The sequence below is a fragment of the Castor canadensis genome, chromosome 3 (genome assembly GCF_047511655.1).
Source record: "Castor canadensis chromosome 3, mCasCan1.hap1v2, whole genome shotgun sequence".
In the NCBI taxonomy this organism is placed as follows: Eukaryota; Metazoa; Chordata; class Mammalia; order Rodentia; family Castoridae; genus Castor; species Castor canadensis.
Genome location: NC_133388.1, coordinates 18,006,495 through 18,033,707, shown reverse-complemented (window position 1 = coordinate 18,033,707; position 27,213 = coordinate 18,006,495). Strand labels below are relative to the sequence as shown.

General features: G+C 41.5%; 1 protein-coding gene across 8 annotated transcripts in view; it reads right to left on the bottom strand.

Moving 5' to 3' along the window:
• Positions 1-27,213, bottom strand: part of Ttc7b (tetratricopeptide repeat domain 7B) — a 223,393-nt gene that overhangs the window by 144,442 nt on the left and 51,738 nt on the right. For all 8 annotated transcript variants that reach the window (XM_074067331.1, XM_074067324.1, XM_074067327.1 and 5 more), the window contains one exon: positions 17,361-17,482. In XM_074067331.1, the coding sequence (XP_073923432.1) occupies positions 17,361-17,482 (122 nt within the window). The remainder of the gene's footprint in view (positions 1-17,360; positions 17,483-27,213) is intronic.

Here is a 27,213-nt window from a genome sequence, read left to right as displayed (position 1 = left end):
AAACCATACAAAGAATTAATGAAACAAAAAGTTGGTTCTTTGAAAAAATAAACAAGATCGATAGACCCCTGGCAAACCTGACTAAAATGAAGACAGAAAAAACCCAAATTAGTAGAATCAGGAATGCTAAAGGGGAGATAACAACAAATACCATGGAAGTCCAGGAAATTATCAAAGACTACTTTGAGAACCTATATTCAAATAAATTTGAAAATCTTAAAGAAATGGACAGATTTCTAGATACATATGATCATCCAAAATTGAACCAAGAGGAAATTAATCACCTGAATAGATCTATAACACAAAATGAAATTGAAGCAGCAATAGAGAGTCTCCCCAAAAAGAAAAGTCCAGGACCTGATGGATTCTCCGCTGAATTCTATCAGACCTTTAAAGAAGAACTGATACCAACCCTCCTTAAACTGTTCCACGAAATAGAAAGGGAAGGAAAACTGCCAAACACATTTTATGAAGCCAGTATTACACTTATCCCAAAACCAGGCAAAGACACCTCCAAAAAGGAGAACTATAGGCCAATCTCCTTAATGAACATTGACGCAAAAATCCTCAACAAAATAATGGCAAACCGAATTCAACAACACATCAAAAAGATCATTCACCACGACCAAGTAGGCTTCATCCCAGGGATGCAGGGGTGGTTCAACATACGAAAATCAATAAACGTAATAAACCACATTAACAGAAGCAAAGACAAAAACCACTAGATATCTCAATAGATGCAGAAAAAGCCTTTGATAAGCTCCAACACCATTTCATGATAAAAGCTCTAAGAAAACTAGGAATAGAAGGAAAGTACCTCAACATTATAAAAGCTATATATGACAAACCTATAGCCAGAATTATACTTAACGGAGAAAAACTGAAACCATTCCCTCTAAAATCAGGAGCCAGACAAGGATGCCCACTATCTCCACTCCTATTCAACATAGTACTGGAATTCCTAGCCAGAGCAATTAGGCAAGAAGAAGGAATAAAAGGAATACAAATAGGTAAAGAAACTGTCAAAATATCCCTATTTGCAGACGACATGATCCTATACCTTAAAGACCCAAAAAACTCTACTCAAAAGCTTCTAAAGGACATCATCAATAGCTACATCAAGGTAGCAGGATATAAAATCAACATAGAAAAATCATTAGCATTTCTATACACTAACAATGAGCAAACTGAAAAAGAATGTATGAAAACAATTCCATTTACAATAGCCTCAAAAAAAAAATCAAATACCTAGGTGTAAACCTGACAAAAGATGTGAAAGACCTCTACAAGGAAAACTATAAACTTCTGAAGAAAGAGATCGAGGAAGACTATAGAAAGTGGAGAGATCTCCCATGCTCATGGATTGGTAGAATCAACATAGTAAAAATGTCGATACTCCCAAAAGTAATCTACATGTTTAATGCAATTCCCATCAAAACTCCAATGACATTCATTAAAGAGATAGAAAAATCTACCGTGAAATTTATATGGAAACACAAGAGGTCACGAATAGCCAAGGCAATACTCAGTCAAAAGAACAATGCAGGAGGTATCACAATACCTGACTTCAAACTATATTACAAAGCAATAACAATAAAAACAGCATGGTACTGGCACAAAAACAGACATGAAGACCAGTGGAACAGAATAGAGGACCCAGATATGAAGCCACACAAGTATAAGCAACTTGTTTTTGACAAAGGAGCTAAAAATATACGATGGAGAAATAGCAGCCTCTTCAACAAAAACTGCTGGGAAAACTGGTTAGCAGTCTGCAAAAAACTAAAACTAGATCCATGTATATCACCCTATACCAAGATTAACTCAAAATGGATCAAGGATCTTAATATCAGACCCCAAACTCTAAAGTTGGTACAGGAAAGAGTAGGAAATACTCTGGAGTTAATAGGTATGGGTAAGAATTTCTCAACGAAACCCCAGCAGCACAGCAACTAAGAGATAGCATAGATAAATGGGACCTCATAAAACTAAAAAGCTTCTGTTCATCAAAAGAAATGGTCTCTAAACTGAAGAGAACACCCACAGAGTGGGAGAAAATACTTGCCAGCTACACATCAGACAAAGGACTGATAACCAGAATATACAGGGAACTTAAAAAACTAAATTCTCCCAAAACTAATGAACCAATAAAGAAATGGGCAAGTGAACTAAACAGAACTTTCTCAAAAGAAGAAATTCAAATGGCTAAAAGACACATGAAAGAATGCTCACCATCTCTAGCAATAAAGGAAATGCAAATTAAAACCACACTAAGATTCCACCTCACCCCTGTTAGAATAGCCATCATTAGCAACACCACCAACAACAGGTGTTGGCGAGGATGCGGGGAAAAAGGAACCCTCATACACTGTTGGTGGGAATGTAAACTAGTACAACCACTCTGGAAAAAAATTTGGAGGCTACTTAAAAAGCTAGACATCGATCTACCATTTGATCCAGCAATACCACTCTTGGGGATATACCCAAAAGACTGTGACACAGGTTACTCCAGAGGCACCTACACACCCATGTTTATTGCAGCACTATTCACAATAGCCAAGTTATGGAAACAGCCAAGATGCCCCAGCACTGACGAATGGATTAAGAAAATGTGGTATCTATACACAATGGAATTTTTTGCAGCCATGAAGAAGAACGAAATGTTATCATTCGCTGGTAAATGGAGGGAATTGGAGAACATCATTCTGAGTGAGGTTAGCCTGGCCCAAAAGACCAAAAATCGTATGTTCTCCCTCATATGTGGACATTAGATCAAGGGCAAACACAACATTGGAATTGGGCTTTGAGCACATGATAAAAGCGAGAGCACACAAGGGAGGGGTGAGGATAGGTAAGACACCTAAAAAACTAGCTAGCATTTGTTGCCCTTAACGCAGAGAAACTAAAGCAGATACCTTAAAAGCAACTGAGGCCAATAGGAAAAAGGGGACCAGGAACTAGAGAAAAGGTGAGATCAAAAAAGAATTAACCTAGAAGGTAACACACATGCACAGGAAATCAATGTGAGTCAACTCCCTGTATAGCTATCCTTATCTCAACCAGCAAAAACCCTTGTTCCTTCCTGTTATTGCTTATACTCTCTCTTCAACAAAATTAGAGATAAGGGCAAAATAGTTTCTGCTGGGTATTGAGGGGGTTGGGGGGGAGAGGGAGGGGGCAGAGTGGGTGGTAAGGGAGGGGGTGGGGGCAGGGGGGAGAAATGACCCAAGCCTTGTATGCACATATGAATAATAAAACAATAAAAAAGGAAAAATTAATGTGCTGCATAATTGTGTTTGTGGCATTAATGGCACAAAGAAGGGAGGAAATGAAGCTACCTTGGAGCAAAGTTGCTATGTGTTACTGAAGTTACGTCAGTATTAACCTAAATAACACTGTCATAATTTAAGTTGTGTATTTTAATTTATAAAGGAACAAGATTTAAAAAAAAATACAGCTAAGAAAACCAACAGAGGAGGTAGGCATGGTAGTGCACACTTGTAATCCCAGCACTTGGGATGCTGAGGTAGGACGATCGTGAGTTTGAGGCCAACCTGGGCTACACAGTGAGACCTGTTTCAAAACCAAAACAAAAAACACACACAGAGGAATTTCAGTGGTATACTAACAGTATTTTTTAAACACAAAAGAGGATAGTACGGGAGGAATGAAAAAGTTTTAAAAAACACAGAAACAAGGAGCAAATGAGTAAATACAAATCCAATCGTATCAAAAGTTATATTAAGTGTTGATGATTAAATTATTCAAAAGGCAAAAAAATTATGAGATAAAAGACAACATCCAATGATATTCTACTGACAACAGATATGGAGAAATATTTTAATTTGAAGACACAGAGATTGAAAGTCAAAGGACAAAAAATATAGCACTTTATAAAACAGTAACCATAAAAGAAGTGGAGTAGTTGTGTTAATATTAGATAAAATAGACTTCCAGTCAAGGAATGTCATTAGAGACAGAGAGGTACCCATCAAAAAACCTATGGCCAATGCTGTAGTTAATGATGAAAGACCAAATAAGAGAAGAATGCGTGTTCTCAGCACTTTTCTTCAACATAGAGCTGGGATTCATGGTGGTACAATAAGACAATAAATAGAAGTAAAAGGCATCCATATTGAGAAACAGGAAGCAAAACCGATCATCCCACAGATGGCATGATCCTACATGTAAAAATCCTAAATAATCTATTAAATTTTAAATTATAACAACTAATTAATGATTAGCAAGGCTGCAGAATACAATATTCGTCTATAAAAATCAGTGCCATCTCTATATCCAAGGGAATGAAAACATAATCTACAGAAAGATCTCCATCCATCGAGGAATGCAGAAGTGTGGCATATGCATACAATGGAATAACCACTCCGCAATAAAGGGAATGGCCTGCTGATACATAATGGTTAGGGTAAACCTCTAACCATTATGCTAAGTTGGAAAAGTGAGGCGCACCAGACTACATAGCTATGATTACATTTATGTGAAATTTCTAGCACATAAGTAGCTGTCTGGGGCTAGGAGAGGGCTTGGAGATTGATTACAAACAGGCATGAGAAACTTTTTAGGGTAATGAAAATGTTCTAAATCTGGATTATGGAGACAATTGCATAGTTGTATACATTTATTAAAAGTAACTGAACTATAGAGCAGGCAGATTTTTTTTTAAGTGGGCCTGGGGCTTGAACTCAGGGCTTTGCCTTTGCAAAGCACCCACTCTACCACTTGAGCCACACCTCCAGTCCATTTTGCTCTGTTTATTTTGGAGATGGAGGGGTCTCTCAAACTATTTATCCAGACTGGCCTCAAACCTTGATCTTCCTGATCTCAGCCTCCCAAGTAGCTAGGATTACAGGCATCAGCCACCAGTGCCCAGCATCAGGTAGATTTTTGATATAAAAGTATACCTTTTATAAAGCATATGAATAAAGCATCTAAAAACAGATAACAGTTTGCTTTATGACAATCTGTCGCCTCCCACTTTTAGCTCCATTGTCTTGTTCTTTTGTGTCTTCTGTCACTTCTTGGTCAATATTCATTGCACATTGGACCTCACAATGAGGCCCAGTCCTTGAAAGGAGCTCTAGTGGAGTAACTACAGGTCTTCAGAGAGCTTAGACCTTACTGGGTAAAGCCCTCTCATCTTTAGATGTTAATCTCAAGTTGGCCAGACCAGCTTTCCTGTAAACACTTGTTGCTTTCTGGGGGTCTCTTGTTGTCAGCCTATTGTTTCCTTCTGCTCTCTCCCACATGGATGCAAATCACGTGCAGTCTTGATGCTGTTGGTACATTGGCCACATCAGATTATATTTGGAGGTGTGAGGGGATGCCTGTTATCCAGTGTTGCTGTCAGTTTTGTTCATGGGCTTTAGGTTTGCCTTTCCAACTGAATATGTGAGAACAAAACCTATTTGCCACTGTTGCTATCATCCTCTCAGATTTTTTAGCTGCCAATGCCTGCCTTTCCCTCTCTTGGAGTTGACAAGCTCGCTACTCTGTAGGTTTTACTTCTTTATCTGTCAAACCCTTAGATAGAGTTCACTATGTGTCTGACACTGTTGGAGCATGTTATAACACTAAGTCTGCTTAACTACTCTATGAAGAAGGCTCTGTTGTTATTACTATCCCCAGTTGCAGATGAAGAAACTGAAACAGAGAATAAATGAACTTGCCTATTTCACACTACTTGTCAACAGAACATTGAGGATTCAAAATAGGCAGTTGGATACAGAGTCAGTGCTAGACAACACCGTCTCTCACAAGCATGTCAAGTGTATCCACCTAGCAGGCCCAGCATCCAACCACGACCAGTGCACTCCCCTCCTACTTCCCCTAAGGTCTCCAGGTTCAAATGTCAATTCTTCTAAAAAACTGGATGAAGTCACCCAAGCAGTTAGTAACTTCCTCCTTCCTTCCCTCCCTTCACCTTCACCATCAGAACACCCCTTCATTACAGTACTTTCCACAGGGTGCTATAATTTTTCATTGATATTCTTGTGTTCCTATAGCATTTTAATTTCTCTTACATAACCAGAGCTTACCCAGTGAGTTTCCAACAAACATTCATGGAATTGAGTAGGAAATAGTTTGGGGTTTTCTGTTTTGTTTTGTTCTAATTTACTAGCTTAAATGTTCTTGGAAGCAATATAATTATGTCTTTTTTAAACAATCTGTAATTCAGGTTTCACTAAGTCTAGCTAATGAGTTTTTCTGGGTATCCTCAGTAGAAGCCCAGCTTCAGACTCTTCCTGGTATTTTAACTGCTTGTTTCCAACATGTAAGAATCTGCTTCTTCTGATGCAAATTTGCCAGGAAGATTCAAAGGAGAACCAGCTACCAGAACCAGCAGCCAGCACAGAGAGACGGGAGGATGCAGATCATGCCAAGGGGAGGCAGAAGGAAGAACAGCTAGCAGAAGAAAGGTACAGCACGTCCGTGCCAAATCCAGAGAATTACCAACAAAGCACTTGTGTACAAAGAGTAAAAAATTAAATTTAAAATAGTAAGGAAGGTGGAAAAACCAAATGCCAACTGAAAAACTTATTTATTAATCTTTAAATCCTGTAATCTCACTCTGGATCTTGCTATGAGAACAATCATATTATTATAGGCTTCCTTCTTGGTGGGCAGATCTGTGGCAGATATTGCCATACAATTATAAACATAGGCACCTGTAAGGCAGCCCCATTTATTTTCAATAGAAGGTTCTAGTAATGCCTAAGAGAACTCATAAATTCTCCCAAGATGTATCAGTCTTTTTCTGAGCTCAATCTCTCTAACGTGTTGTGTAAAAATATTTCTACAAAACAAGAATGGAGATGACAATGAATATTTTTAAAAATAGGAAATATCCCTTGAAAAGAGTTGGTGCTTCCACTCCCCACACCACCCCACTCTCATGCAAAATATTAATGCAGTTGACACTTAAGCGAGGGAAAGGAGAAAGCAGGTTAGTGAGTTTTGCTCTGGCAAGAGCCAGAGCAGGGATGCTGCATGCCCTCTAACTCCCTTCCCACTTGCCCTGCCTGAGCAGGAGCATCTACACCTGCTCTGTACAGAAGTCACTAAATTACCAAGACAACTCCCCACAGTCTGACAGACTCAGAGAGGTACTTGGCTTCCTTCTTGCCCAGACAGGATGCGAATTTCTCTTTTCTAACACACGTGTCATTTCCTCAGTCTGCCCTTGAGGCGTGCCTAAGAAGGCAGCACTAAATACTCAGGTGATTCTGTGTCCAACTTTACCACCCCCATGAGCTTTCAACTATATACATGAAGTCTTAAAAAAGTGTTCCCAGCAACTAAACCATAGAAGCTCTCGTCTGTTGTGGGAACTCAGGAACCCCATACACGTGTACATAGGCTCCCGTAAAGAAGCCAGTAAGCATCAAAACTGTACCACAGTGAGAACTTCCCAGAAATAAAAGGGCTTCTCTGCCTGAATGCCTCTCTATCTCTGTTGTTTTCATGTCATGAAGACAGTCAAGCTCCCTCTGAAGAGATCCACATGGGACAATCTGAACACCACCAAAAGCAAGTTAAAGGGGCTCAGAAGTGGATTTGCCAACTCCAGTTGAATCTTGAGATGATTGTAGTACACCAGGAAGCTTTGCTTCACCTCCTGAGAGACTATGACCCACAGAAACTGTAAGATAATCCATGTTTGTTGCAATAAAAAATAAACTTCGTCTTGTCACTCAAAAAAAAAAAAAAGAAATAAAAGGGCTTGCTTAAGTTATTCTAATAAAGCCAGCATTATTATAAACACTTTCCAAGCTCAAAGACAACAAAGAAAGTAGAGGTTCCTATGATCTTTCCAGAAAACATATTTCTTGATGGAGTCAAGGAAACTTTGATACTTGGCATCCTCTATCCTCCTTGAACATAGTGTGACTATGTTCAGGAAGGCCTATGTGGGCTCAGCACATCCCTGTCTCCCCAGAATAGGAAGCAATAGCAGAGGCGTAAGTGCCACAAAACTGGCCCAGTTTGTCTTGCTCATGCTCATCCCCCAGCATCCAGTCCAGCACTCAGCATGTTCATGTGATATTCAATAAATATGCATTACATTATTACATTTACTAATTTTACAGAAAATATACAACTGTCAGATAAGCAAAATAGGCATCCATGAGTCACAGGCATCTCAGCTGAAAATGAAACATGAATTCATTCATTCATTCATCTATCCATGCACCAACCATATGCCAGGCACTATTCAAGATACAGATCTGTCCCCAGACAAAACATAAAATTTCCTGCCCAGGTGGAGCTTATGTTCCAGTGAAAGGAGATGGACATGAACAAATTAAGTGTGGAAAGAAAGTAAAGCATGGGCAAAGAGTTAGCAAACTCCTGATGTTGCTGCTTGAGAATTTGACCATGGAATAACTTTCTAGTTCTGCTCCTCTGGAAACCTAAGAAAGGCAAAATGTCATGTATGTTACTAGACAACACTGTTCATGGTAGAAATGACTCCTAATTGATAATTTGCATCTGGACTGGGAGGCACTATAGAAACCTGATTGGGACATCAGCTTTGGGCTTCCTTGAGTGTGACAACTCTTATGACTCAGCATGGCCCTTGGGAGGCTCTGAAAACTTGGGGCAGAGCAGATCACACACCTCCTCAGTGTGAGCCTCATTCCTAGCCCCTAAGCTGTCACCTGAGAGAAGAGGGACAGACAACATCCCAGGGTGACTGAGGACTGCTGGGATACACCCATGTGGAAGAGACATACCCCTGATGCTGCTTTATGGGTTTGATCCATATCCTTCTAGACAGACCAGGGCCAAGTATGGCCTTGACATCCTGTGATTGTTGAACTGTTCCTGAGATGATCCCTGGAGGGAATGTTCATGGTGCACTTGTTGCTGGTTAAATGCTGCAGAGAAGAATAAAGCAGAGAACAGAGGCTGCTTTGGTGGGACAAGATGACCCCAAGGCTCCTTGATCGCCCCACCCTCTCACACTCCCTCTCCTAGATGACTTAGCTACTAGTCACCAATGAATCTTCAGGGCTCTGCTTCACCTCTTTGTCAGGAAGGGAAACTTCCCAGAACCACCATGCACTCTCAGCACTGCGACTACCATAGGATGTGCTCCTATGTACAAGAGTGTGATGATCCGACTCCCATGTGAGAGCGAGGGGTATGTCTGGCTGTTTTTCAGCTTATCCTGGGCCTTGAAGAACACCTGTTACAGTACAGAAGCTGGTCAGTGCTGATAGAACAAGTCAGTGTCGCAACATCACATCTGAGCCCAAGCACAGCACCGTGGGCAGTGCTCCTTGGCCTGCACTGCACGCTCCTGCGGTGTCTGTTCACATCACTCCCGTGGAGAGCACAGCTCAAGAACTGGCTTGCAAACATTGCCATCCCATAAGGCCTTCTAGCAGCATTTCCCAGGGCTATCACTCTCTAGTTACATCAAGAGGTAGTGAGAAATGCTTGAAAAACTTGAGTTAACTCCAGCTTTTAGACACCATATTATATAACTATTTTGAAAAGGAAATGCTGCCAGGTAAAAAGCTAAGGTAAGAAAAAAAATAGCATTGCCTCTTTGCCCTTTCCTAAAAGGCTTAGTCCACTTGTAATTATTTATTTTGCTGCTGGACTAGAAATTGTACAGGGGTCATTTGCCATCTCAATCCTAGTTGCTAGCACATAAATATTTGATGGGTGAATAAATAAACGAATGAACAAGCAAACAAGTGAAGAATCTCTTCCTAACCTAGGCAAAAACTATACTAGTTCATTTTTTCAGGGAATTCTAATTTCTTAATGGTGGTTAAAGGAATTGCAGCCCGCCTTCCAAGACACAGTGTGCATCTGGACAAAACTGGGAGGAGAAGGACTTTTATGAGATGTAATTAAACAGTCTGTTATTTCACAAAGCTCCTCCCCACTCTGGAAGCCTAAAAGGACCTTCTGTCAGAGCCAAGGACAGAGCAGTGGGCTATACCCACCTGGGTGATGCTGCTGAAGCTTTCTGGAGGGCGGGGTCTGACACTCATGGAGTGCTGGCACCCACGACACACCGACAGCGATTGTCTGTCCCATACTTCATCCAGAAAAGTGGTCTTGTACTTTCATAATTAAAGTTAATAAGGGCTCCTTTGCTTCCATAATAAATTTTTGATGGCATGCAAGAATGTGCCCAAAACAGCCCATATTTAAACAAAACAGACAAGATTTGGCTGCTGCTTTTTATGACACAATTTCATCCAGACTGGCTTTAAAAATAACTTACTTTCTAGTGAGACGTATCCCTCAAACTATGCTCTCAAGACTCCTTCTGCAAGAAGAGGACACCTGCTGGGTGTGGTCATGATGTTCAAAGTAGGAAGAGATCTGGACCAGGTGTGTCAGAGTGGGAGGCAGGCCCCAGCTCTGCTGCCTCTCAGCCATGAGCCTGAATAAATGTGCAATCTCCACAAAGATGGTGACTGATCCTGACTGCACACTTGGAACAGAGCTCAGCACTAGTGAGCTACCTAGTGAGTGAGGGTCTCAGCAAACATTTGTTGATTTGTTGCTGAACAGGACTTCTTTGGATCTCATCCATAAAGAGCAATGACCAAAACAAATATTGTCAATGAAACTCCAGAATTTTCAGAACTGATACCCCACAGTCAGTTCCACCACCATGAAAATTCCTTCTCATAGGAAATGACTCATGTAAAGTACTTAGTATGTGAGCAAGGATAGTCAAAGTTTCCCAGACTTTGGAATGCCTGAGGGACCTGTGGTAGGGAACAGGAAGGTACCCTCTCCTCTCAGGCTCCAGGAAAAACTGCCTTTTGAAGCTGCCAGCACCCATTGTGGCTCCTGTGGAGATCATAATGCAGCCTGTGGCCACCAGGCCTTGCAAAACAAACTAGGTCTAACTGAAACAGCAAAGTCTGCCTGCTGAACTGAACTACTGTGTCCTTGGCCCTTCCCCACTTCCCTCGCTCATGATCCAATAGCTTCTCCACACCTGAAGAATGAACTCCCTGCTCCTCAGCCTGGCATTTCATCCTGCACCATCTTCCTCCCAGTCATCCTTCAGCATAAGCTCCACATTGGGAAAGAAAGTGTTCTGGCAGACAGCACCTCTGAGGGTGCCGCTAGGCACTGCTGCCACTTTCTCCTGTGCTGCTTGCTGCTCGCCTTTCCCATCCTTGCTCTGACCACACTGCCCGGGCTTTCCAAGGCCAGTGTTTTCTGTTATTTAATCCAGTGGTCACACTTTGGTCTGCTTTACTAACATCCCAATAGCACTGGGCAGGTGAACTCACAGGACACTCCCTTGGCCTCTCCTGCCTGAGGCCCCTCCTCCTTTACTCATTTCCACCTCCTGCAGGTCTCCCAACTGGCTCCTAGCTCCTCTTCTTGCTTTATCCTCTGCCCCCTCACTGATGTCATCCAGTCCTGGGCTTGAAATATAATCAATATACTGAAATTTCTACCATATAACTGAGGGTCAGACCCTTCCCCAGGTTCTTGTGTCTCCTAGCTGATACTTTCACTTGGACATCTCACAGGCACCTTTGGACAGAACATGTGCAAAGGCAAATTTCTGATTTCCTCCTTTTCAAACTCTGATTCTCTCCTTGTCCATACTCCATCTAACCAATTGCTCAAGACAAAAGCCAGAGAATCATCTCTGATTTCTCCCCTTCCCTCACCCCTGCCTCCAAATCCAGTTCATAAGCAAGTCCTAATTCCAGCAGTTCTGGCACATACCTCAAATCCATCCTCTCTGGTCTCTGCCACTACCACCTCTGAGGTCTTACTAACCTGTTACCACCACCCCTTTGTTCTGGTGACTTGGGGCTTTTCTCTAGATGATCATCCTATTCCCATAGTATGTCACCATAGTAGCCCTGTCCTTTTCAGGGTCAGTCAGAGGAGTCTGTGACTCTCCCCTCCCAACTAAGCTTCAGCCACTCTGGACTCCTTTCAGATTCTGGAACGTGCCAAGATCTCTCCTGAGTCATGACCTTTTGTTTAGAATCCTCTTTCTCTTCCCTGGGCTTGGTGAGCCCCTGTCATCCTTCAGGTCTTGGTCTCATCTCAGTGTCACTGGGCCTGGCCACCCTATCTACGTGGTGTCCTCATATTGGCTTTCACTGCACCCATTCATTTCTTAGCACGGTCATCTCTTGTAATTACTTATTACTTACTTATTTACTACCTGTCTCCCTCGGCAGACAGAATCTGGAGGTCTCAACTATGTCTCTTACATTCACCAACATCTACTGATACCCAGCTCAGTATGTAACCCACTGCAGATCCCACAAAACACGTGCTGACTGACTCACCAGCCCACTGCCTACCAGGTCCTGTGCTGAGAAGTTTAGATAGAAACCTCCAGATTTCCAGATTCTACCTAAGCCTCACTCTAGCCAGTCTTGTCTCTATGTACCCTGCAGAACACACACAATCCCAAGGTCAGCTCTACCTTCATACCTCTACCAACCACTTGGAGCACCACTTCAAGCACACTTCTTCAGATCATTACTTCATTTTCCAAATCATGAGGCCATCCCTGCATAGCCGCCTCTTATTTGCTTTTGTGGCAACCTGGCTCCCTCTGTCACAACAAGAATAAACTGTCCTGAAACTGCATGGTCTAATCCTCAATTCTCCGTGGATTCTAGAAGGGTAGGATCTTTGTCCTTCTTTTCCTCTCCCCCGCACCACCCCCAACCCCGACCTAACATAGGGCCTGCACAATTAACCCTCATTAAATGAAAGAACAAATGACCTTACTGAAGTTTCCATGGGCCTGGAGACATCAGCTCATTTAAAGTGCTTAGGTGTTCTTTCTTTATTAAATGTTCATGACGTGCCTTTTTTCTTCTTGGGAAAAACTATTTCCCACTTCTTTCTCATCTCTGTTCATGATACCTGAAGAGTATCATGAGCAAACAGTTGATAGCTATTAAATGTTTATCCACTTCCTTTGGTGAGAAACACATCTGAGTTCTCTCTCCTTCACTGACCTGATTCATTATGTCAAGAGTTGTGTGCAGTTTAAGATGTGAACACTTCTTTATGCTGCAAAAAGATGATGGCTTGAATGCTAAGCGGCAAAGGATGGATTTTCCAGTGCCTGGGAAGCATAAGCCTAGCTTCCTGGTCATCTCCCTCCCCACGGTGGCCTCCCATGATCCCATGGGCTATGAGAGTCCATCTGTGTCCACTGCTGTTCCTGAAGTGAAAATTCCAGAAAGCACCCATTTTTCCACAGCCCATAGGACACAGCAGGGCCTAGTGGTCCCTTTTTCTGCCTTCTAAGTCTAGGCTACAGTGAGCTGAGGTGAGCAGTTGCAAAGGTCAACAAGATTAAACTTTTCAAAGTTCATACATAGTGGTGATTAGCAGTCTATTTGGCCATAAAGCCAGAACTCCAAAGTCCCTTTATACCACTGTATTCCCTGGCATGGCTAAAAGCACCTCAGGAGAGCCCCCAAATCCACCTATTTGTGCCTAAGCGGCTGCTTTGTTTGAGTTAAAGCTTCCCATGCAGAACTCAGTGACATGCCCCAGCAAATGGTACAACCCCACAGGCAGGAACCTCTCCAGGTGTTGACCACCATTTGCCTTCTCACCTCAATTTATCCCCATCCTTCCTGAATGAAACAGTCCAGAGGCTGGGGAAGCACACACTATACTCCTGTTTTGCTCAATCAAAACTTTGCTCCCCCCACCTACTTTCTCAGAAAAACTGGCAGGGCCACCAAGCTCATGGTTCCACACCTGCAGCAGAGTTTACTTAAACCACCAGTTATTATAAATGAAGACCCTATCTCCAAATCATGGCCTCAGAGACCTAGCAATAAAATGAATGACACTTACTTCTCTGTGAACTTCCACTTCAACTGGACTTCGAGAGGAAGGTGACCTGAATGCTAGAATGCAAAGGCCCAGTTATTCCCGTGCCTGGGGAGACTAAGGGGCTGAGAATGAACCTAACTTCCTTGTCAGCTCCCACGCATGATGGCCTCCCACAATGCCACTATGAAAGCCCATCTGTGTCTACTGCTACCCCTTAATCTGGTCCCACTTTCAACTGATAAAATCAGCTGGGTACCACAATCATTGGAAGTTACAATTTACCACTTGCTATTTGCCTGATGCTTCATGAAGTCTCCCACAGGCATTTTCTTATTTGCTACTCCCTGCAGCTCTGTGAGAAAGTGGTAGTAACCCTATCTCACAGATAAAGAAACTGAGGCCCAGTAAGTAAACAGGTTAGTTCCCAGTTCAGGTCTGGCCCAAGAGCCTTTGCTGTCTGTCATACAAATGTCTGCTGTAGAGAGGCAATTCCAAGACCCCTGGAGGCAGGTCCTGGCCCTCTGGGGTGACAAGCTCTCTGATTTCTCTCTCTCTGGGGAGGCTTCACAATTTTTTTTCATCATTAACATGTTTTCTGCTGCCACCCCAAGGGATAAAAGATATGTATATGAAAGACAGAAGGGTACACACCAATTCATACCATGCCCAGGGAGTCTTAGGGCTGGGAGGCCAAGGATGGTATAGGTCTGTATGGCAATCAGGATGTTGGAGAGTGAGGAAAGCAAGGGGAGGGAAGGGAAGGAAAGAAAGAGAGGGAAATAAAGGAAAGGGAAGAAGTGGGCACAGGATGAGGAGAACAAGAAGAGGGGAGAGAAGAAAAGAAATGTTTTGTGAAGTGTTGCAGACAAGGTTTGAGGAAAAGCCTGAAGAGAAATGACAAAACCAGGGGAGGATAGGAACCATCTGCTGGCAACATCCCATCCTGGGGGGTCAAATGCTCCCCAACAGAGAGGCAAGGTAGCAGACAAAGTCCTTCACACAGAGTGGCAGCATCCCCCTTAGGGGTATAGTGGGGAAAAGACTGCCACCAGAAACTTGCAACACAGGCCACTATATGACCTGTCCCAGTCAAATCACCTGAGTTTGGACTCCTCTGTAAAACTGGGGCAATACTACTGATACTGCCAATTTATGGATAGCAGTGGAGATGAGTGAGACAATGCTTTGAGGATCAGTGATCATGAGACGAAAGCTCACTTGGTAGACATTGACATCTAAGGCATCAGAAGCCCAGGAACAGGTCCTGGACTCAGGTATTCTGAAAGATGCTCAAAGTCACTCCTGAAAAAGATAGGATACTTATCAAAGAATAATATTGAATATAATTCATTAAGTCCTTAAGAATAACAACCCCAAAGCTAAGATATATTTAAGTGTTTCTAAAGAAATGTGATGTGTTTTACCTATTTCTGCCTCTTATTGCCGAACTCTTCTATATTGCATTTTCCTACCACTGAAAATCAGCCAATTCTGCCCACTACATCCTCACAACACATACAGAAAAAGTACAGAAGAAAAAGCAAGGAGTGAGACAGTAAGTTGCAAACACATTGTAGGACATAAATGTGGGAAGCCATAGAGCTTGAGGACAGCAGCTCCCTCCATTCTGCTGGTGCTGTCCAGTGATGAATCATCCTTGGAGTGGCTCTCAGGCCCTGAGAAACGCACTAAGGTGAGTCAGGCAGCCTGACGGCACTTGGAATATCCAACACCTCACTGGTTTCTCTCCTCCATCTACATTTTGAGGCTTCAACACTGATCCTCACCTCTACCCACCGAGTAAGCTCTTGCTACTGCTGCTCAACCTAGACTTAAGAACACTGTAGCTGCAGGAGTCTTCGTGAGTACCTGGTGTTTACAGCACAGAGTGAAGAGTGAGAGGACAAGGAAAGAAGAGAAAGGCACTTTCTTGAACTTGGGTAAAATGAAACAACATGAGAGATGAGTCAGAAAGCAATCCATGGCATGTAAGCCATCATCTAGAGCAAACCTCTCATTATTATATTTCAGTTGGATCCAGTGGGCAGCCAGCATCACAGGGGATGAGGTCAGAGCCCCACAGTGCCACTTCCTCCTCCTCAAGGAACAGGCTTCAGAGATAAAAATAAGTTAGCCAGCCCACTGGATCAATCTCACAGAAAGCATTTCCAATAGAAGGCATTGGTTTGGCTCCCTGGAGGCCCTAAGGGAATTGATTCCTGTCTCTGGATTCCATGTCAAACTTCCTCACAGGTTAGAGGGAAGGAGAGAAAGGGTTAGAGGCTCCTCTGAGATGACAACCATTTATTATGAAAAGGAAGAAGAAACAGATGATGTTCCACATTGCCTCCCTCTCCCTCTATTTACAACAGCAGAGAAAACAGAATCACAGCCTAGGAGATGTGCACCATCACTCAAATGATCTCAGTCAGCAGCAGATGAGATCAGACTCCAGGGTATCTTTGTGCCAAAGCCACCAAGCCACTCCAAACCTTGGGGTGTTTATTGAGGCCTTTTGTGGCTCATGTTGGGCTGAGTGGAGCCAGTGGCCTTTGGAGCAAAGTGGGCTTTTTCTCCCAAATGTTTAATGGGATTTGGAACACAAGCATTTATTCCCACAAATGCAAAAGAGATGCATGTAGTGCTGGGCCACCAGGCAAATGAAATCCCACTTCCGCGAGCTACGCCCCAAGGTTTGAAGCTCCTAAAAATGAAAAGGAAGCAGTTCCACTGTTCATTTTCCCAGTGGCTGAGACTTGTATCCCTGCTGCTGTTCACAGCACTACTGGACTACTGCTCCTAGAGGAAGGGGACAGGCCTCTAGAGGGCCCCCCATGTAAAGCCTAGGAGGAGCTACAGAGGAAGCAGATACCTACTATTGGTCTTCACGCACATCTATCCCGCAGCACAATGTCAAAACAAGGGACAACTGAAGAGATGTGGAACAGAATCAGCACATTTCTCACAAAAGTGACACAAAAGAAAAACGTCAGTGCATTGGAAAATTGCCCCTTCCATCCATGGCTCTCCAACCCTCCTTCAACCTTTTTCAAATGCAGCTTGAGTTGAAAATTTTCTTCCAGCCACACTCATATTCACAAAAACCCTAGGATTTGGCAAACCCAGTTCTCAGAACTGATCAGCCATTGAAAGGCCTTTCTGTGCCAGGGTTTCCAGTTCATTGAGTTTTTCTTGACAAAGTGGAGAGTGGTGCCATTAACATGGAAGAATGGCACCCAAAGCATAGTCCCACCAGACTCACCTGCCTGGTCTTGAGGCTCCCCACTTGGGGCTCATACTCACCCAGATGCCCTCCTCCCTCCTTCCTCCCATCTTCAAATCTCATAGAAAAGTAAGAGAGCCAGGTGGAGAGGAGACAAAAAGAGCCAATGCTCATCCTTTAAAAAAATTCCAATTCTGTTTATATTTAAAATTGCTTTACAGTAAACTAGAGTAGCATTAGGAGGTTTTCTATTTTCCTTCTTTAGGAAATGGATTGAAAAATGAAGAAAGCTTACCCATTTTTGAAATAGAGGACATGGGCTCTCTGAAGTCCTGTTTCTAGGAAAAAACCTAGTTCTTGATCGTGGGGAGCAGGGCCAGGCTTGGGGCTTCTGTTCTGAATATTAGAAAGTATTACCTAGAAGGGGAGAAAACCGGAAAACTAATCAGATGCACATCCATGCCTGCTTCTTTCGAACACTAGCTCCAAATGCACTGCGAGGCTTGAAAAATTGACTTCCTTTTGCAAAGGTCAGCACCTGGGGCAGGTGCCCAAATGCAAGGAGTGGGCGAGCACAGGAAATGACCGCTATTGGGCATGCAACACCACACACAGTCCTGCTGACTCTGAGAACTGAAGAACAAGGGGCGCTGCTGAAAGGATGGTACCAGAAGTGTTAGAAGGGGGTGCTCTACTGAGTGCCAGGATGTTGACAGGAAGGCTGGGAAGCAGGTCTCAGCAAAAGGCAGAAAGTCATCCACCAATAGTTTAGATGACCACAGGTCAATGGAGGCTCTAGCTCCATGTGAGCCTGAGGGCTTCTGAGAGCTGACAAGCAGGATCCCGGGCTGGAATTAGCCATAAGGCAATGGTGGGTTAAACAGTAGTCATCTATCCTCCAGGAGCGAGCTGAGAAAACAACCTATCCTCTCTCTCTCCTCAAACTTAGCCTTTTGTCAACAGATAACCAGGTCTAAAAAGGTTTAAATCTTTAGTCTTACAAGAAAGATGGGCAACTAACCAGGGAAAGACTTGAAAGTTGAGTTTCTTACAGTGACGTGTCAACGCGTATCAGCTACTCACTTTAAACTATAAGACAAAGCCTTTCTTAAAGAGAAACCTACTTGTGGCATATTTAAACATTGTCGAACACGCTGCCCACATTTGCTGGAAGCCAGAAGCTCTTTAAAATACCTAGTTTTTAGGCAAAGCCCAAATATCCGAAAGGTCTGGAAATTATTCTCCAGAGTTGAAGCAATTGCTGGTTTTCTAACCTGTGAGCTTTGGGGAAAAGAAAAGTAGAAGGTACACAATGAACCCATCACTTAGGGTTCAGGCAACTTTGACATTTGCACTATGACCCCGCGTCGTATCAAAAGCCCTAGTGCCTTTCCACCCCTGGTCCCCAGCTCAGGGGTGTTCCTCCCTCTGGGACCCTCATCTCCACTCTACTGCAGGGTTCTCCACATGAGCACTGGGTGTTGGAGATGCCCAGATCACTGCCATCCTGGCTACTTTCTTCTCTTGAGTCCATCTTGAGATAACCTCACCCATTCTTGTGAGCGTCAGCAATCACCAACATGCTGCCAACCCCAAGTCTCGTCGCTATCCAGACCTTCTCTCCGAACTCCAGCCTCACGCAGCCAGCCACACCACTTGAAGGTCCTGAAACTATCCAAAATTACCCTTCGCTTGCTTCTGAGCAGAGCTTTTAATTGTGAAATGTCATGACTATTTTAAAGCAAAAAACAATTCAATACAGCAGAAAGAAAATTAAAAGCTATCTCAAAATCCTACCACATAGAAATAACCACAGTTAACACATGTGGAACAAGACAAGTATCTTTGTGTACGTAATTATATCAGCAGGGAAAGATAATGACCATTTTACCAAAAAATGAGGTCATGTTATATTTGCTAGCCTTAAATTTAAACCATTACATTTAATTTAATGAAATTTGACGAAACTAAAGTGGAACCAAAGTAATCATTCAATTTAGAAAAATGGTTTTATCCACATAGTTCATTAAAAGTTCCTCCAAAGTTAAAAATATACATTCTGTCTATTATGTGTACATATGTGAGTTTTTATATAGTAACAAGAAAGTAGATTATTATTTTTATCTCCATATTTCAACTTTGTACATTATGTACTGGCACCTCATATAGGAGATGGGGAAAAATGAAGGGATTCATACTTTCTACTTTGCATTCTCTTTCAGCCCTCCATTTTTAGTATATTAATATTTTATATTTAAGCTTCCCAGCTATGTTATCTTACTACTTTTATATTGCCATGCAAATCTGTATGATATATACATATATGATATGTAGCTATTGTTTTGTTTTCTTTTTCAAGAATACAAATTGTGCGTCCTTTTGTGTCTGTGTGTGTGTGTGTGTGTGTGTGTGTGTGTGTGTGTGTGTGTGTGTGTGTGTATGTGATGCTGAGGACTGAACTCTAGGCCTTGGTGCCGTACCACTGAGGCGCTATCCCCAGCCTGGCCTGGGTGGTATCGTGACAATTGCAGCTTTGTGGCAAGTTTAGAGGTTGAGAAGTGTGAGTCCTTCAACCTCAGTCTTTCTATTTCAAGATTGTTTTTGGCTTTAGAGGTTGAGAAGTGTGAGTCCTTCAACCTCAGTCTTTCTATTTCAAGATTGTTTTTGGCTATTCTGGGCCATTTGAATTTTCGCACAAATTTCTGAACCAGTTTGTCAATATTTGCAAAAAGAGCAGCTCACATTTTTACAGGGTTTAGGCCATTTTTTTAAATTAAGTATTTCAATCCATGAACATGAGGTATCTTTTATTTATCTAGATGTTCCTTAATTTCTTATAACAATCTTTTGCAGTTTTTAGTGTACACATTTTGGTTAAATTTATTCCTATCCATTTTATTCTTTTGATACTAATAAAAGTGAACTGTTTTCTTAATTTTGTTTTTGGATTAGTCATTGCTAGTTTATAGAAATACACTAGGGCCTTGCAGATGCTTTTCCACTTGAGCCATGCCTCCATCCCTACAAATGATTTTTATATCATGACCTTGATGTTTTATAATCTTATTGAACCTTTTTATTCTAACAGTTTTTCATGTGTGGATTCCCTAGAATTTTATATATTAAAAAGCCAGGTTATCTGGAAATAGAGTTTTACTTTTCCCTTTCCAATCTGGGTGGCTTTTATTTCTTTTTTTGTGCCTAATTGCACAGGTCAGAATGCCTACTATAATAGTGAATAGAAGTCACAAGAAATCCTTGTCTTGTTTCTGATCTTGGAGGGAAGGCACCCCATCTTTCACCATGAACTATGTTGTTTCATGTGGGTTTTTCATAAACACCCTGTATCTGGTTGAGGAAGTTTCCTTCTATTTCTAGTATGTTGAGTGCTTTTTAAATAGCATATATTAGTTGTACAAAATAATAGACTTCATTATGATATTTTATTTTTTTCTCCTTTTATCATTTCTACATTTACTTACATGTGATACTTTCTTATGAGTTTTTTTTTTTTTAATCATGAAAGAGTGTTGGATTTGATCAAACACTGCATCTACTAAGATGATCAATCCTGAGCTGGTGGAATAGTTCAAGTGGAGAGCACCTCCCTAGCAAGTATGAGGCCCAGAGTTCAAACCCCGGTACCACACATGTACACACAAAAAAATAGATGAGCAATCCTATGGTTTCTTTATATACTAGTCTACTGCATTACATTAATTGATTTTCAGATTTTAAATCACCTTTTATTCCTGAAATGAGTCTCTTGGTCATGGTACATAATCCTTTTTACAGATGCTCCTCAATTTATGGTGGGGTCAATCTTGATAAACACATTATGAGTTTTCAAATCCTAGAGGGGGTTTATCCCAATATTCAAGTCTTAAGAATAATAAAATAAAATGTAATAAGGAAATCAGGGTTGGTACCAATGGGAGGGAGAAGGATGTAGGGAAAGGGTGTAGGAAGGTGAATATGGTGCCAAGATTGTGTACACATGTATGAAAATGGAAAAATGAAATCTGCTGAAACTGTTCTAGGAATGGGGGAAGGTGAGATAGAGGAGAATGGTGGAAGGGGTGAATTTAACTACGATATATTACAAGAACTTTGGTAAATGTCACAATGTACCCCCAATATAATAATTTAAAAAAAGATAATCAGCTTCAACTGTATAAAGATTCAAAATTTATGAGCAACTTAAAAATGAAAAATTACTGAATGGGAAAATATTCAGAGCAAATACGATAAGGGATTAACATATCTATGATATAGTTTATTCAAACTGTAAGACAAACACTACTTCCAAAAACTGGACACAAAGTATGAGACAAAAAAGAATATATCAAAGTTAAACATAAGTTATCATATGACCAGCAAATTCCACTCCTAGGGATATACCCAAGAAAGATGAAAATTTATCTGCACAAGAACTTGTATATGAATGTATGATAACATTATTTATAATAGCCCACAGTGAAAACAATCCAAATGTGTACCCAGTGTGAATAAACAAACACAATGTAGCATATCTATATAATGGATTACTTATCCTGGCGCATGCTACCACATGGGTGAATCTTAAGAACATTATGCTGAGCCAAAGAAGTCAGTCATAAAAAATCACATCTTGTGTGATTCGCTTACACGACATATCCAGATTGTGTGTCTATAAAGCACAAAGTAGATTAGTAACTGTGCAGGGCTGGAGAGACTGGACGTAAATAGGGAGCAACCGCTAATGAGTACAAGGTTTCTTTTTGGAGTGATGAAAATGTTCTGGAATTAAATACTGGTGACACTTACGCAACTCTGTAAATATATTAAAAACCACTGAGAGCCAGGCATAATGACATACACCTGCTCAGAGGATCACTGCGCTCAGGAGTTGGAGGCCAGCCTGGGCAACAAAGTGAGACCCCACCAAGAAAGGAAAGGAAAGACAAAAAGAAAGAAAGAAAGAAGGAAGGAAGGAGGGAGGGAGGAAGGAAGAAAAACCTCAAATTAAGCTGTACGATTTAGATGGATGAACTATACGATATGTGAACTATATCTTAATAATGCTGTCCTTAAAAAAATGAAAAGTAGTAAATACATATATAGAAAAATAACCTCAATAATCAAAAATGCAAGCTAAACTTACAAGCTACTAGTTTCACATAGCAAATGACTTTTCAACAATTTCACAAAAATTGCAAAGCAACACCTATAGTCTCCTGGGCCACCAAAGTCAGTGTGACTTGTAGAAAGCAAATGGGCACAGTGTGTGTTGACAAGAATGGTAATGACATCCCCACTTCTGGGAATTTGCCCTTAGGAAATAATGTCAAGGAAAAAATTTACCTGAAGGAATTTGGCATGTTAGAACCAAAAATAAGTTAACTGTATCACAGAGGTCACCCACTTGAAATAGAGCCATGAAAACAATGTGAGGTTTAATGTTAGGCAAAGAAAAGATAGATATAAAACCTTTCCAACTCTGTATAGCTATTTTTCATCTCAAACTAGCAAAAATGCTATGTCTTTCTTATTATCTCCTATGTTTTCTCTTCAGCAACATTGGAAAACAAGAGAGCGGAACAGGTTCTGCCTGGAGGGTGGGAGGGCAAACAATGTATACAACATGTGAGTAAATGTAAAAACGATAAAACAAAAGAATAAATAAAAGAACAAAGTTGGTTAAAAGGAAATTAAAACAAAACAAAACACTTTCAGTACTACTAAGTTATAAGGGCAAACAAAGACTGACAGGAAATACACAAAAATGAACATGAATGACTGCTCCTTCCTGGTTTCTAGACTTTTCTAGTCTAGTTTAAAGAGCACTGTAGACTCCTATTGCAGTCAGAGATACTAGAGTAGAGGCCACAGGCTGGCCAGTCTGTTTCTGGACATTTTTGTAAGGAAGTATGTATTCAGGTGTGCTGGTTAAACTCTGAACTGGGACCTGCTGCTTCTGCCTGAGCAAGAGGTCAGACCCTGGGACAGGGAAGGGAAGGAAGAACCTACCTCTTCTTTACTGTGTCATATTTTAAGCCACAAGTGCAGCCACTTGGACAGTTAGACTCGTACCTGCCTTTCTCAGAAGCACTGACTGCTGGGACATCTGGCTTGAATTCAAGACACAGTGACCTTAATCTAATCCAGTTCTGGATCCTTCCCTGCAACTATGCAGCTCAAGTTCCCCTTGCAGGGAGGACATGAACTCAGGTGTGACCCCAGGCCCAGTAGCAGCTCTGCTGAGCACTCCTGTATTAGGGAGCTAGTGTTTTTCTCAGAACCATGGTGCTATAAGTTTTGGATGTCCACAATTTAGCATGGACTTTTCTAAAATGAACAGTCAGCAGGAGCTAAAGTCCCATGCTGGCACTGCTCCTGCTCAAGAATGCCACAAGCAGCTGGCTGGTAGCTGCAAGCAAAGGACAGGGACAGGATGACTTCACACGCCAAAAGCAGGACTCACATTGTGACATACAAGGATGAAGTCATCGCTAATCCTGTCACCACACCACCACAAGCTTTTTGTGGGGCAGAAAGCTTATTCAGTGCTGGCACAATGCCACCATCTGAAGATAAACCAATTTATCCCATCCCCAATCACTGCTAATTCTGTCTGCTCTGACTTCATTTGTTTGACTAAATTATTTTCTATCCACAATATTAATTATATTCTATTCCCTTCTGAAAACAACCTATCAGAGAAGAGCATAGGCCAGTATCTCTGTAACCCTAATATGACAAGGACAACACAAAACAAATATTAAATGCACACAGCTGTCATTTATTCACCTCTCTTTTAGCCCTGCCTCCACATTTGGAACGAGGGGTAAGAATGACAGAGGGACAGCTCCTAGTGCACTGCCAGGTACACACTGGGTTTCCTTAAGAGTGGTGACCTCACCCTGTGAGGTCAGATGCGTCAGGCAGAACTGGGTTTGCTGAGGAGGTGGACAGCTGAAGCACACAGAAATCAGTGAGTGGGCCAAGGTCAGACAATGAGGAGCAAAGAGAAACCCAGAGCCCAGAAACAGGGACAACAGGAAAGATGATGTTCCTTCTCCTGGCTTCCGTACAAACCAAATGTCCCTGACAAGATTACTTCATCACATAAACATTCCTTAAAAATCCTTTTACATTCCTAATAAAATACCACTATTTGTGGTGTTCCCACTTTTTATCTAAGTATCTAGAATTTTCAAAAGTCAGGAAAGATTTCATAGCCAGGAACAAATAATGACCACACAGTGGACATTGTGTGTTAACACCACACCAGAACACACATGAATTGGACGAATTTATCCTCACAATGGCCACATGGCGGTTACCGTTATAATTTTATCTCTGAGCACAGAGAGGTTAAGTGACTTGTATGAAGTTCCACAGTTAGGATGTGGCAAGGCCAGGATTCCAACAAGAAGTCACTTTGTCACAGTGGCCTACTGCCTCTCACAGTTTATACTAGTGGCCTCAAGGGGAAGTCAAGGCCAATTGCCATTCTGAAGAATCACTGCCCTTCAGGAAAAAGGGAAAACAAAACAAAAACTGTCCAATATCAGTGAACATATACACTGTAGATAAACTCAGAGAATGGTAAGGTGTTAGAAACGTGACTTGGTGGTTCTAAATTTGAAGTCATTAGTCATGACACTCTAAACTGTCCTCAAAAGTGCTCTCCAAATTTTATTCTTGCAAATGAATAAAGAACCAACACTAAGAAACAAAATGGCAAAAGGTCTTGGCAAACTGGTTTCTTTGCTACAGAATGAGGGGGAAGGGAGAAGAAACCACTGTGTACTGTGGGAACAGCATTTGGGACTTTCTACTCATCGGGGCTGCTCAGAAAGCAAGGTACTACCTGCCTTAGGCATGTCCAAGGATTTTACTTCTTCAGATTTTGTTTCTCTAATATTTCTGTTTTCAATTCTACTAATTCTTGCTAAGTTCAAAATTAAGTCAATTAAGATAAAAAAATTGTTTAAGTTCTCTTTTTTTTTTTGCCATAGCACTCAATTACCTTATCACATATAAACCCTTAAATTTTTTTTTCTTTTTAATTTTTATTTTATTCATATGTGCATACAATGTTTGGGTCATTTCTCCCCCCTTCCCCCTGTCCCCTCCCTCTCCCCCCCACCCCCTCGCAACCCAGCAGAAACTATTTTGCCCTTATCTCTAATTTTGTTGAAGAGAGAGTATAAGCAATAATAGGAAGGACCAAGGGTTTTTGCTAGTTGAGATAAGGATAGCTATACAGGGAGTTGACTCGCTTTGATTTCCTGTGCATGTGTGTTACCTTCTAAGTTAATTCTTCTCAAACTCACCTTTTCTCTAGTCTCCTATTGGCCTCAGTTGCTTTAGAGTATCTGCTTTAGTTTCTCTGCGTTGAGGGCAATAAATGCTATCTAGTTTTTTAGGTGTCTTACTTATCCTCACACCTCCCTTGTGGGCTCTCGCTTTATCATGTGATCAAAGTCCAATCCCATTGTTGTGTTTGCCCTTGATCTAATGTCCACATATGAGGGAGAACATATGATTTTTGGTCTTTTGGGCCAGGCTAACCTCACTCAGAATGATGTTCCCGGTTCCATCCATTTACCAGCGAATGATAACATTTCGTTCTTCTTCATGGCTGCATAAAATTCCATTGTGTATAAATACCACATTTTCTTAATCCATTCGTCAGTGGTGGGGCATCTTGGCTGTTTCCATAACTTGGCTATTGTGAATAGTGCTGCAATAAACATGGGTGTGCAGGTGCCTCTGGAGTAACTTGTGTCACAGTCTTTTGGGTATATCCCCAAGAGTGGTATTGCTGGATCATATGGTAGATCAATGTTTAGATTTTTAAGTAGCCTTCAAATTTTTTTCCAGAGTGGTTGTACTAGTACATTCCCACCAGCAGTGTAAGAGGGTTCCTTTTTCCCCGCATCCTCGCCAACACCTGTTGTTGGTGGTGTTGCTAATGATGGCTATTCTAACAGGGGTGAGGTGGAATCTTAGTGTGGTTTTAATTTGCATTTCCTTTATTGCTAGAGATGGTGAGCATTTTTTCATGTGTCTTTTAGCCATTTGAATTTCTTCTTTTGAGAAAGTTCTGTTTAGTTCACTTGCCCATTTCTTTATTGGTTCATTAATTTTGGGAGAATTTAGTTTTTTAAGTTCCCTATATATTCTGGTTATCAGTCTTTTGTCTGATGTGTAGCTAGCAAATATTTTCTCCCACTCTGTGGGTGTTCTCTTCAGTTTAGAGACCATTTCTTTTGTTGAGCAGAAGCTTTTTAGTTTTATCAAGTCCCATTTATCTATGCTATCTCTTAGCTGCTGTGCTGCTGGGGTTCCATTGAGAAAGTTCTTGCCTATACCCATTAATTCCAGAGTATTTCCTACTCTTTCCTGTACCAACTTTAGAGTTTGGGGTCTGATATTAAGATCCTTGATCCATTTTGAGTTAATCTTGGTATAGGGTGATATACATGGATCTAGTTTTAGTTTTTTGCAGACTGCTAACCAGTTTTCCCAGCAGTTTTTGTTGAAGAGGCTGCTTTTTCTCCATTGTATATTTTTAGCTCCTTTGTCAAAGACAAGTTGGTTATAGTTGTGTAGCTTCATATCTGGGTCCTCTATTCTGTTCCACTGGTCTTCATGTCTGTTTTTGTGCCAGTACCATGCTGTTTTTATTGTTATTGCTTTGTAATATAGTTTGAAGTCAGGTATTGTGATACCTCCTGCATTGTTCTTTTGACTGAGTATTGCCTTGGCTATTAGTGGCCTCTTTTTCCATATAAATTTCACGGTAGATTTTTCAATCTCTTTAATGAATGTCATTGGAATTTCGATGGGAATTGAATTAAACATGTAGATTACTTTTGGGAGTATAGACATTTTTACTATGTTGATTCTACCAATCCATGAGCATGGGAGATTTCTCCACTTTCTATAGTCTTCCTCGATCTCTTTCTTTAGAAGTTTATAGTTTTCCTTGTAGAGGTCATTCACATCCTTTGTTAGGTTTACACCTAGGTATTTGAATTTTTTGAGGCTATTGTAAATGGAATTGTTTTCATATATTCATTCTCAGTTTTAAACCCTTGAATTTCCACCAAGCCCACTGGCCACTCGGAGAAGGTTACTTCCCCCCAGACTTCAGA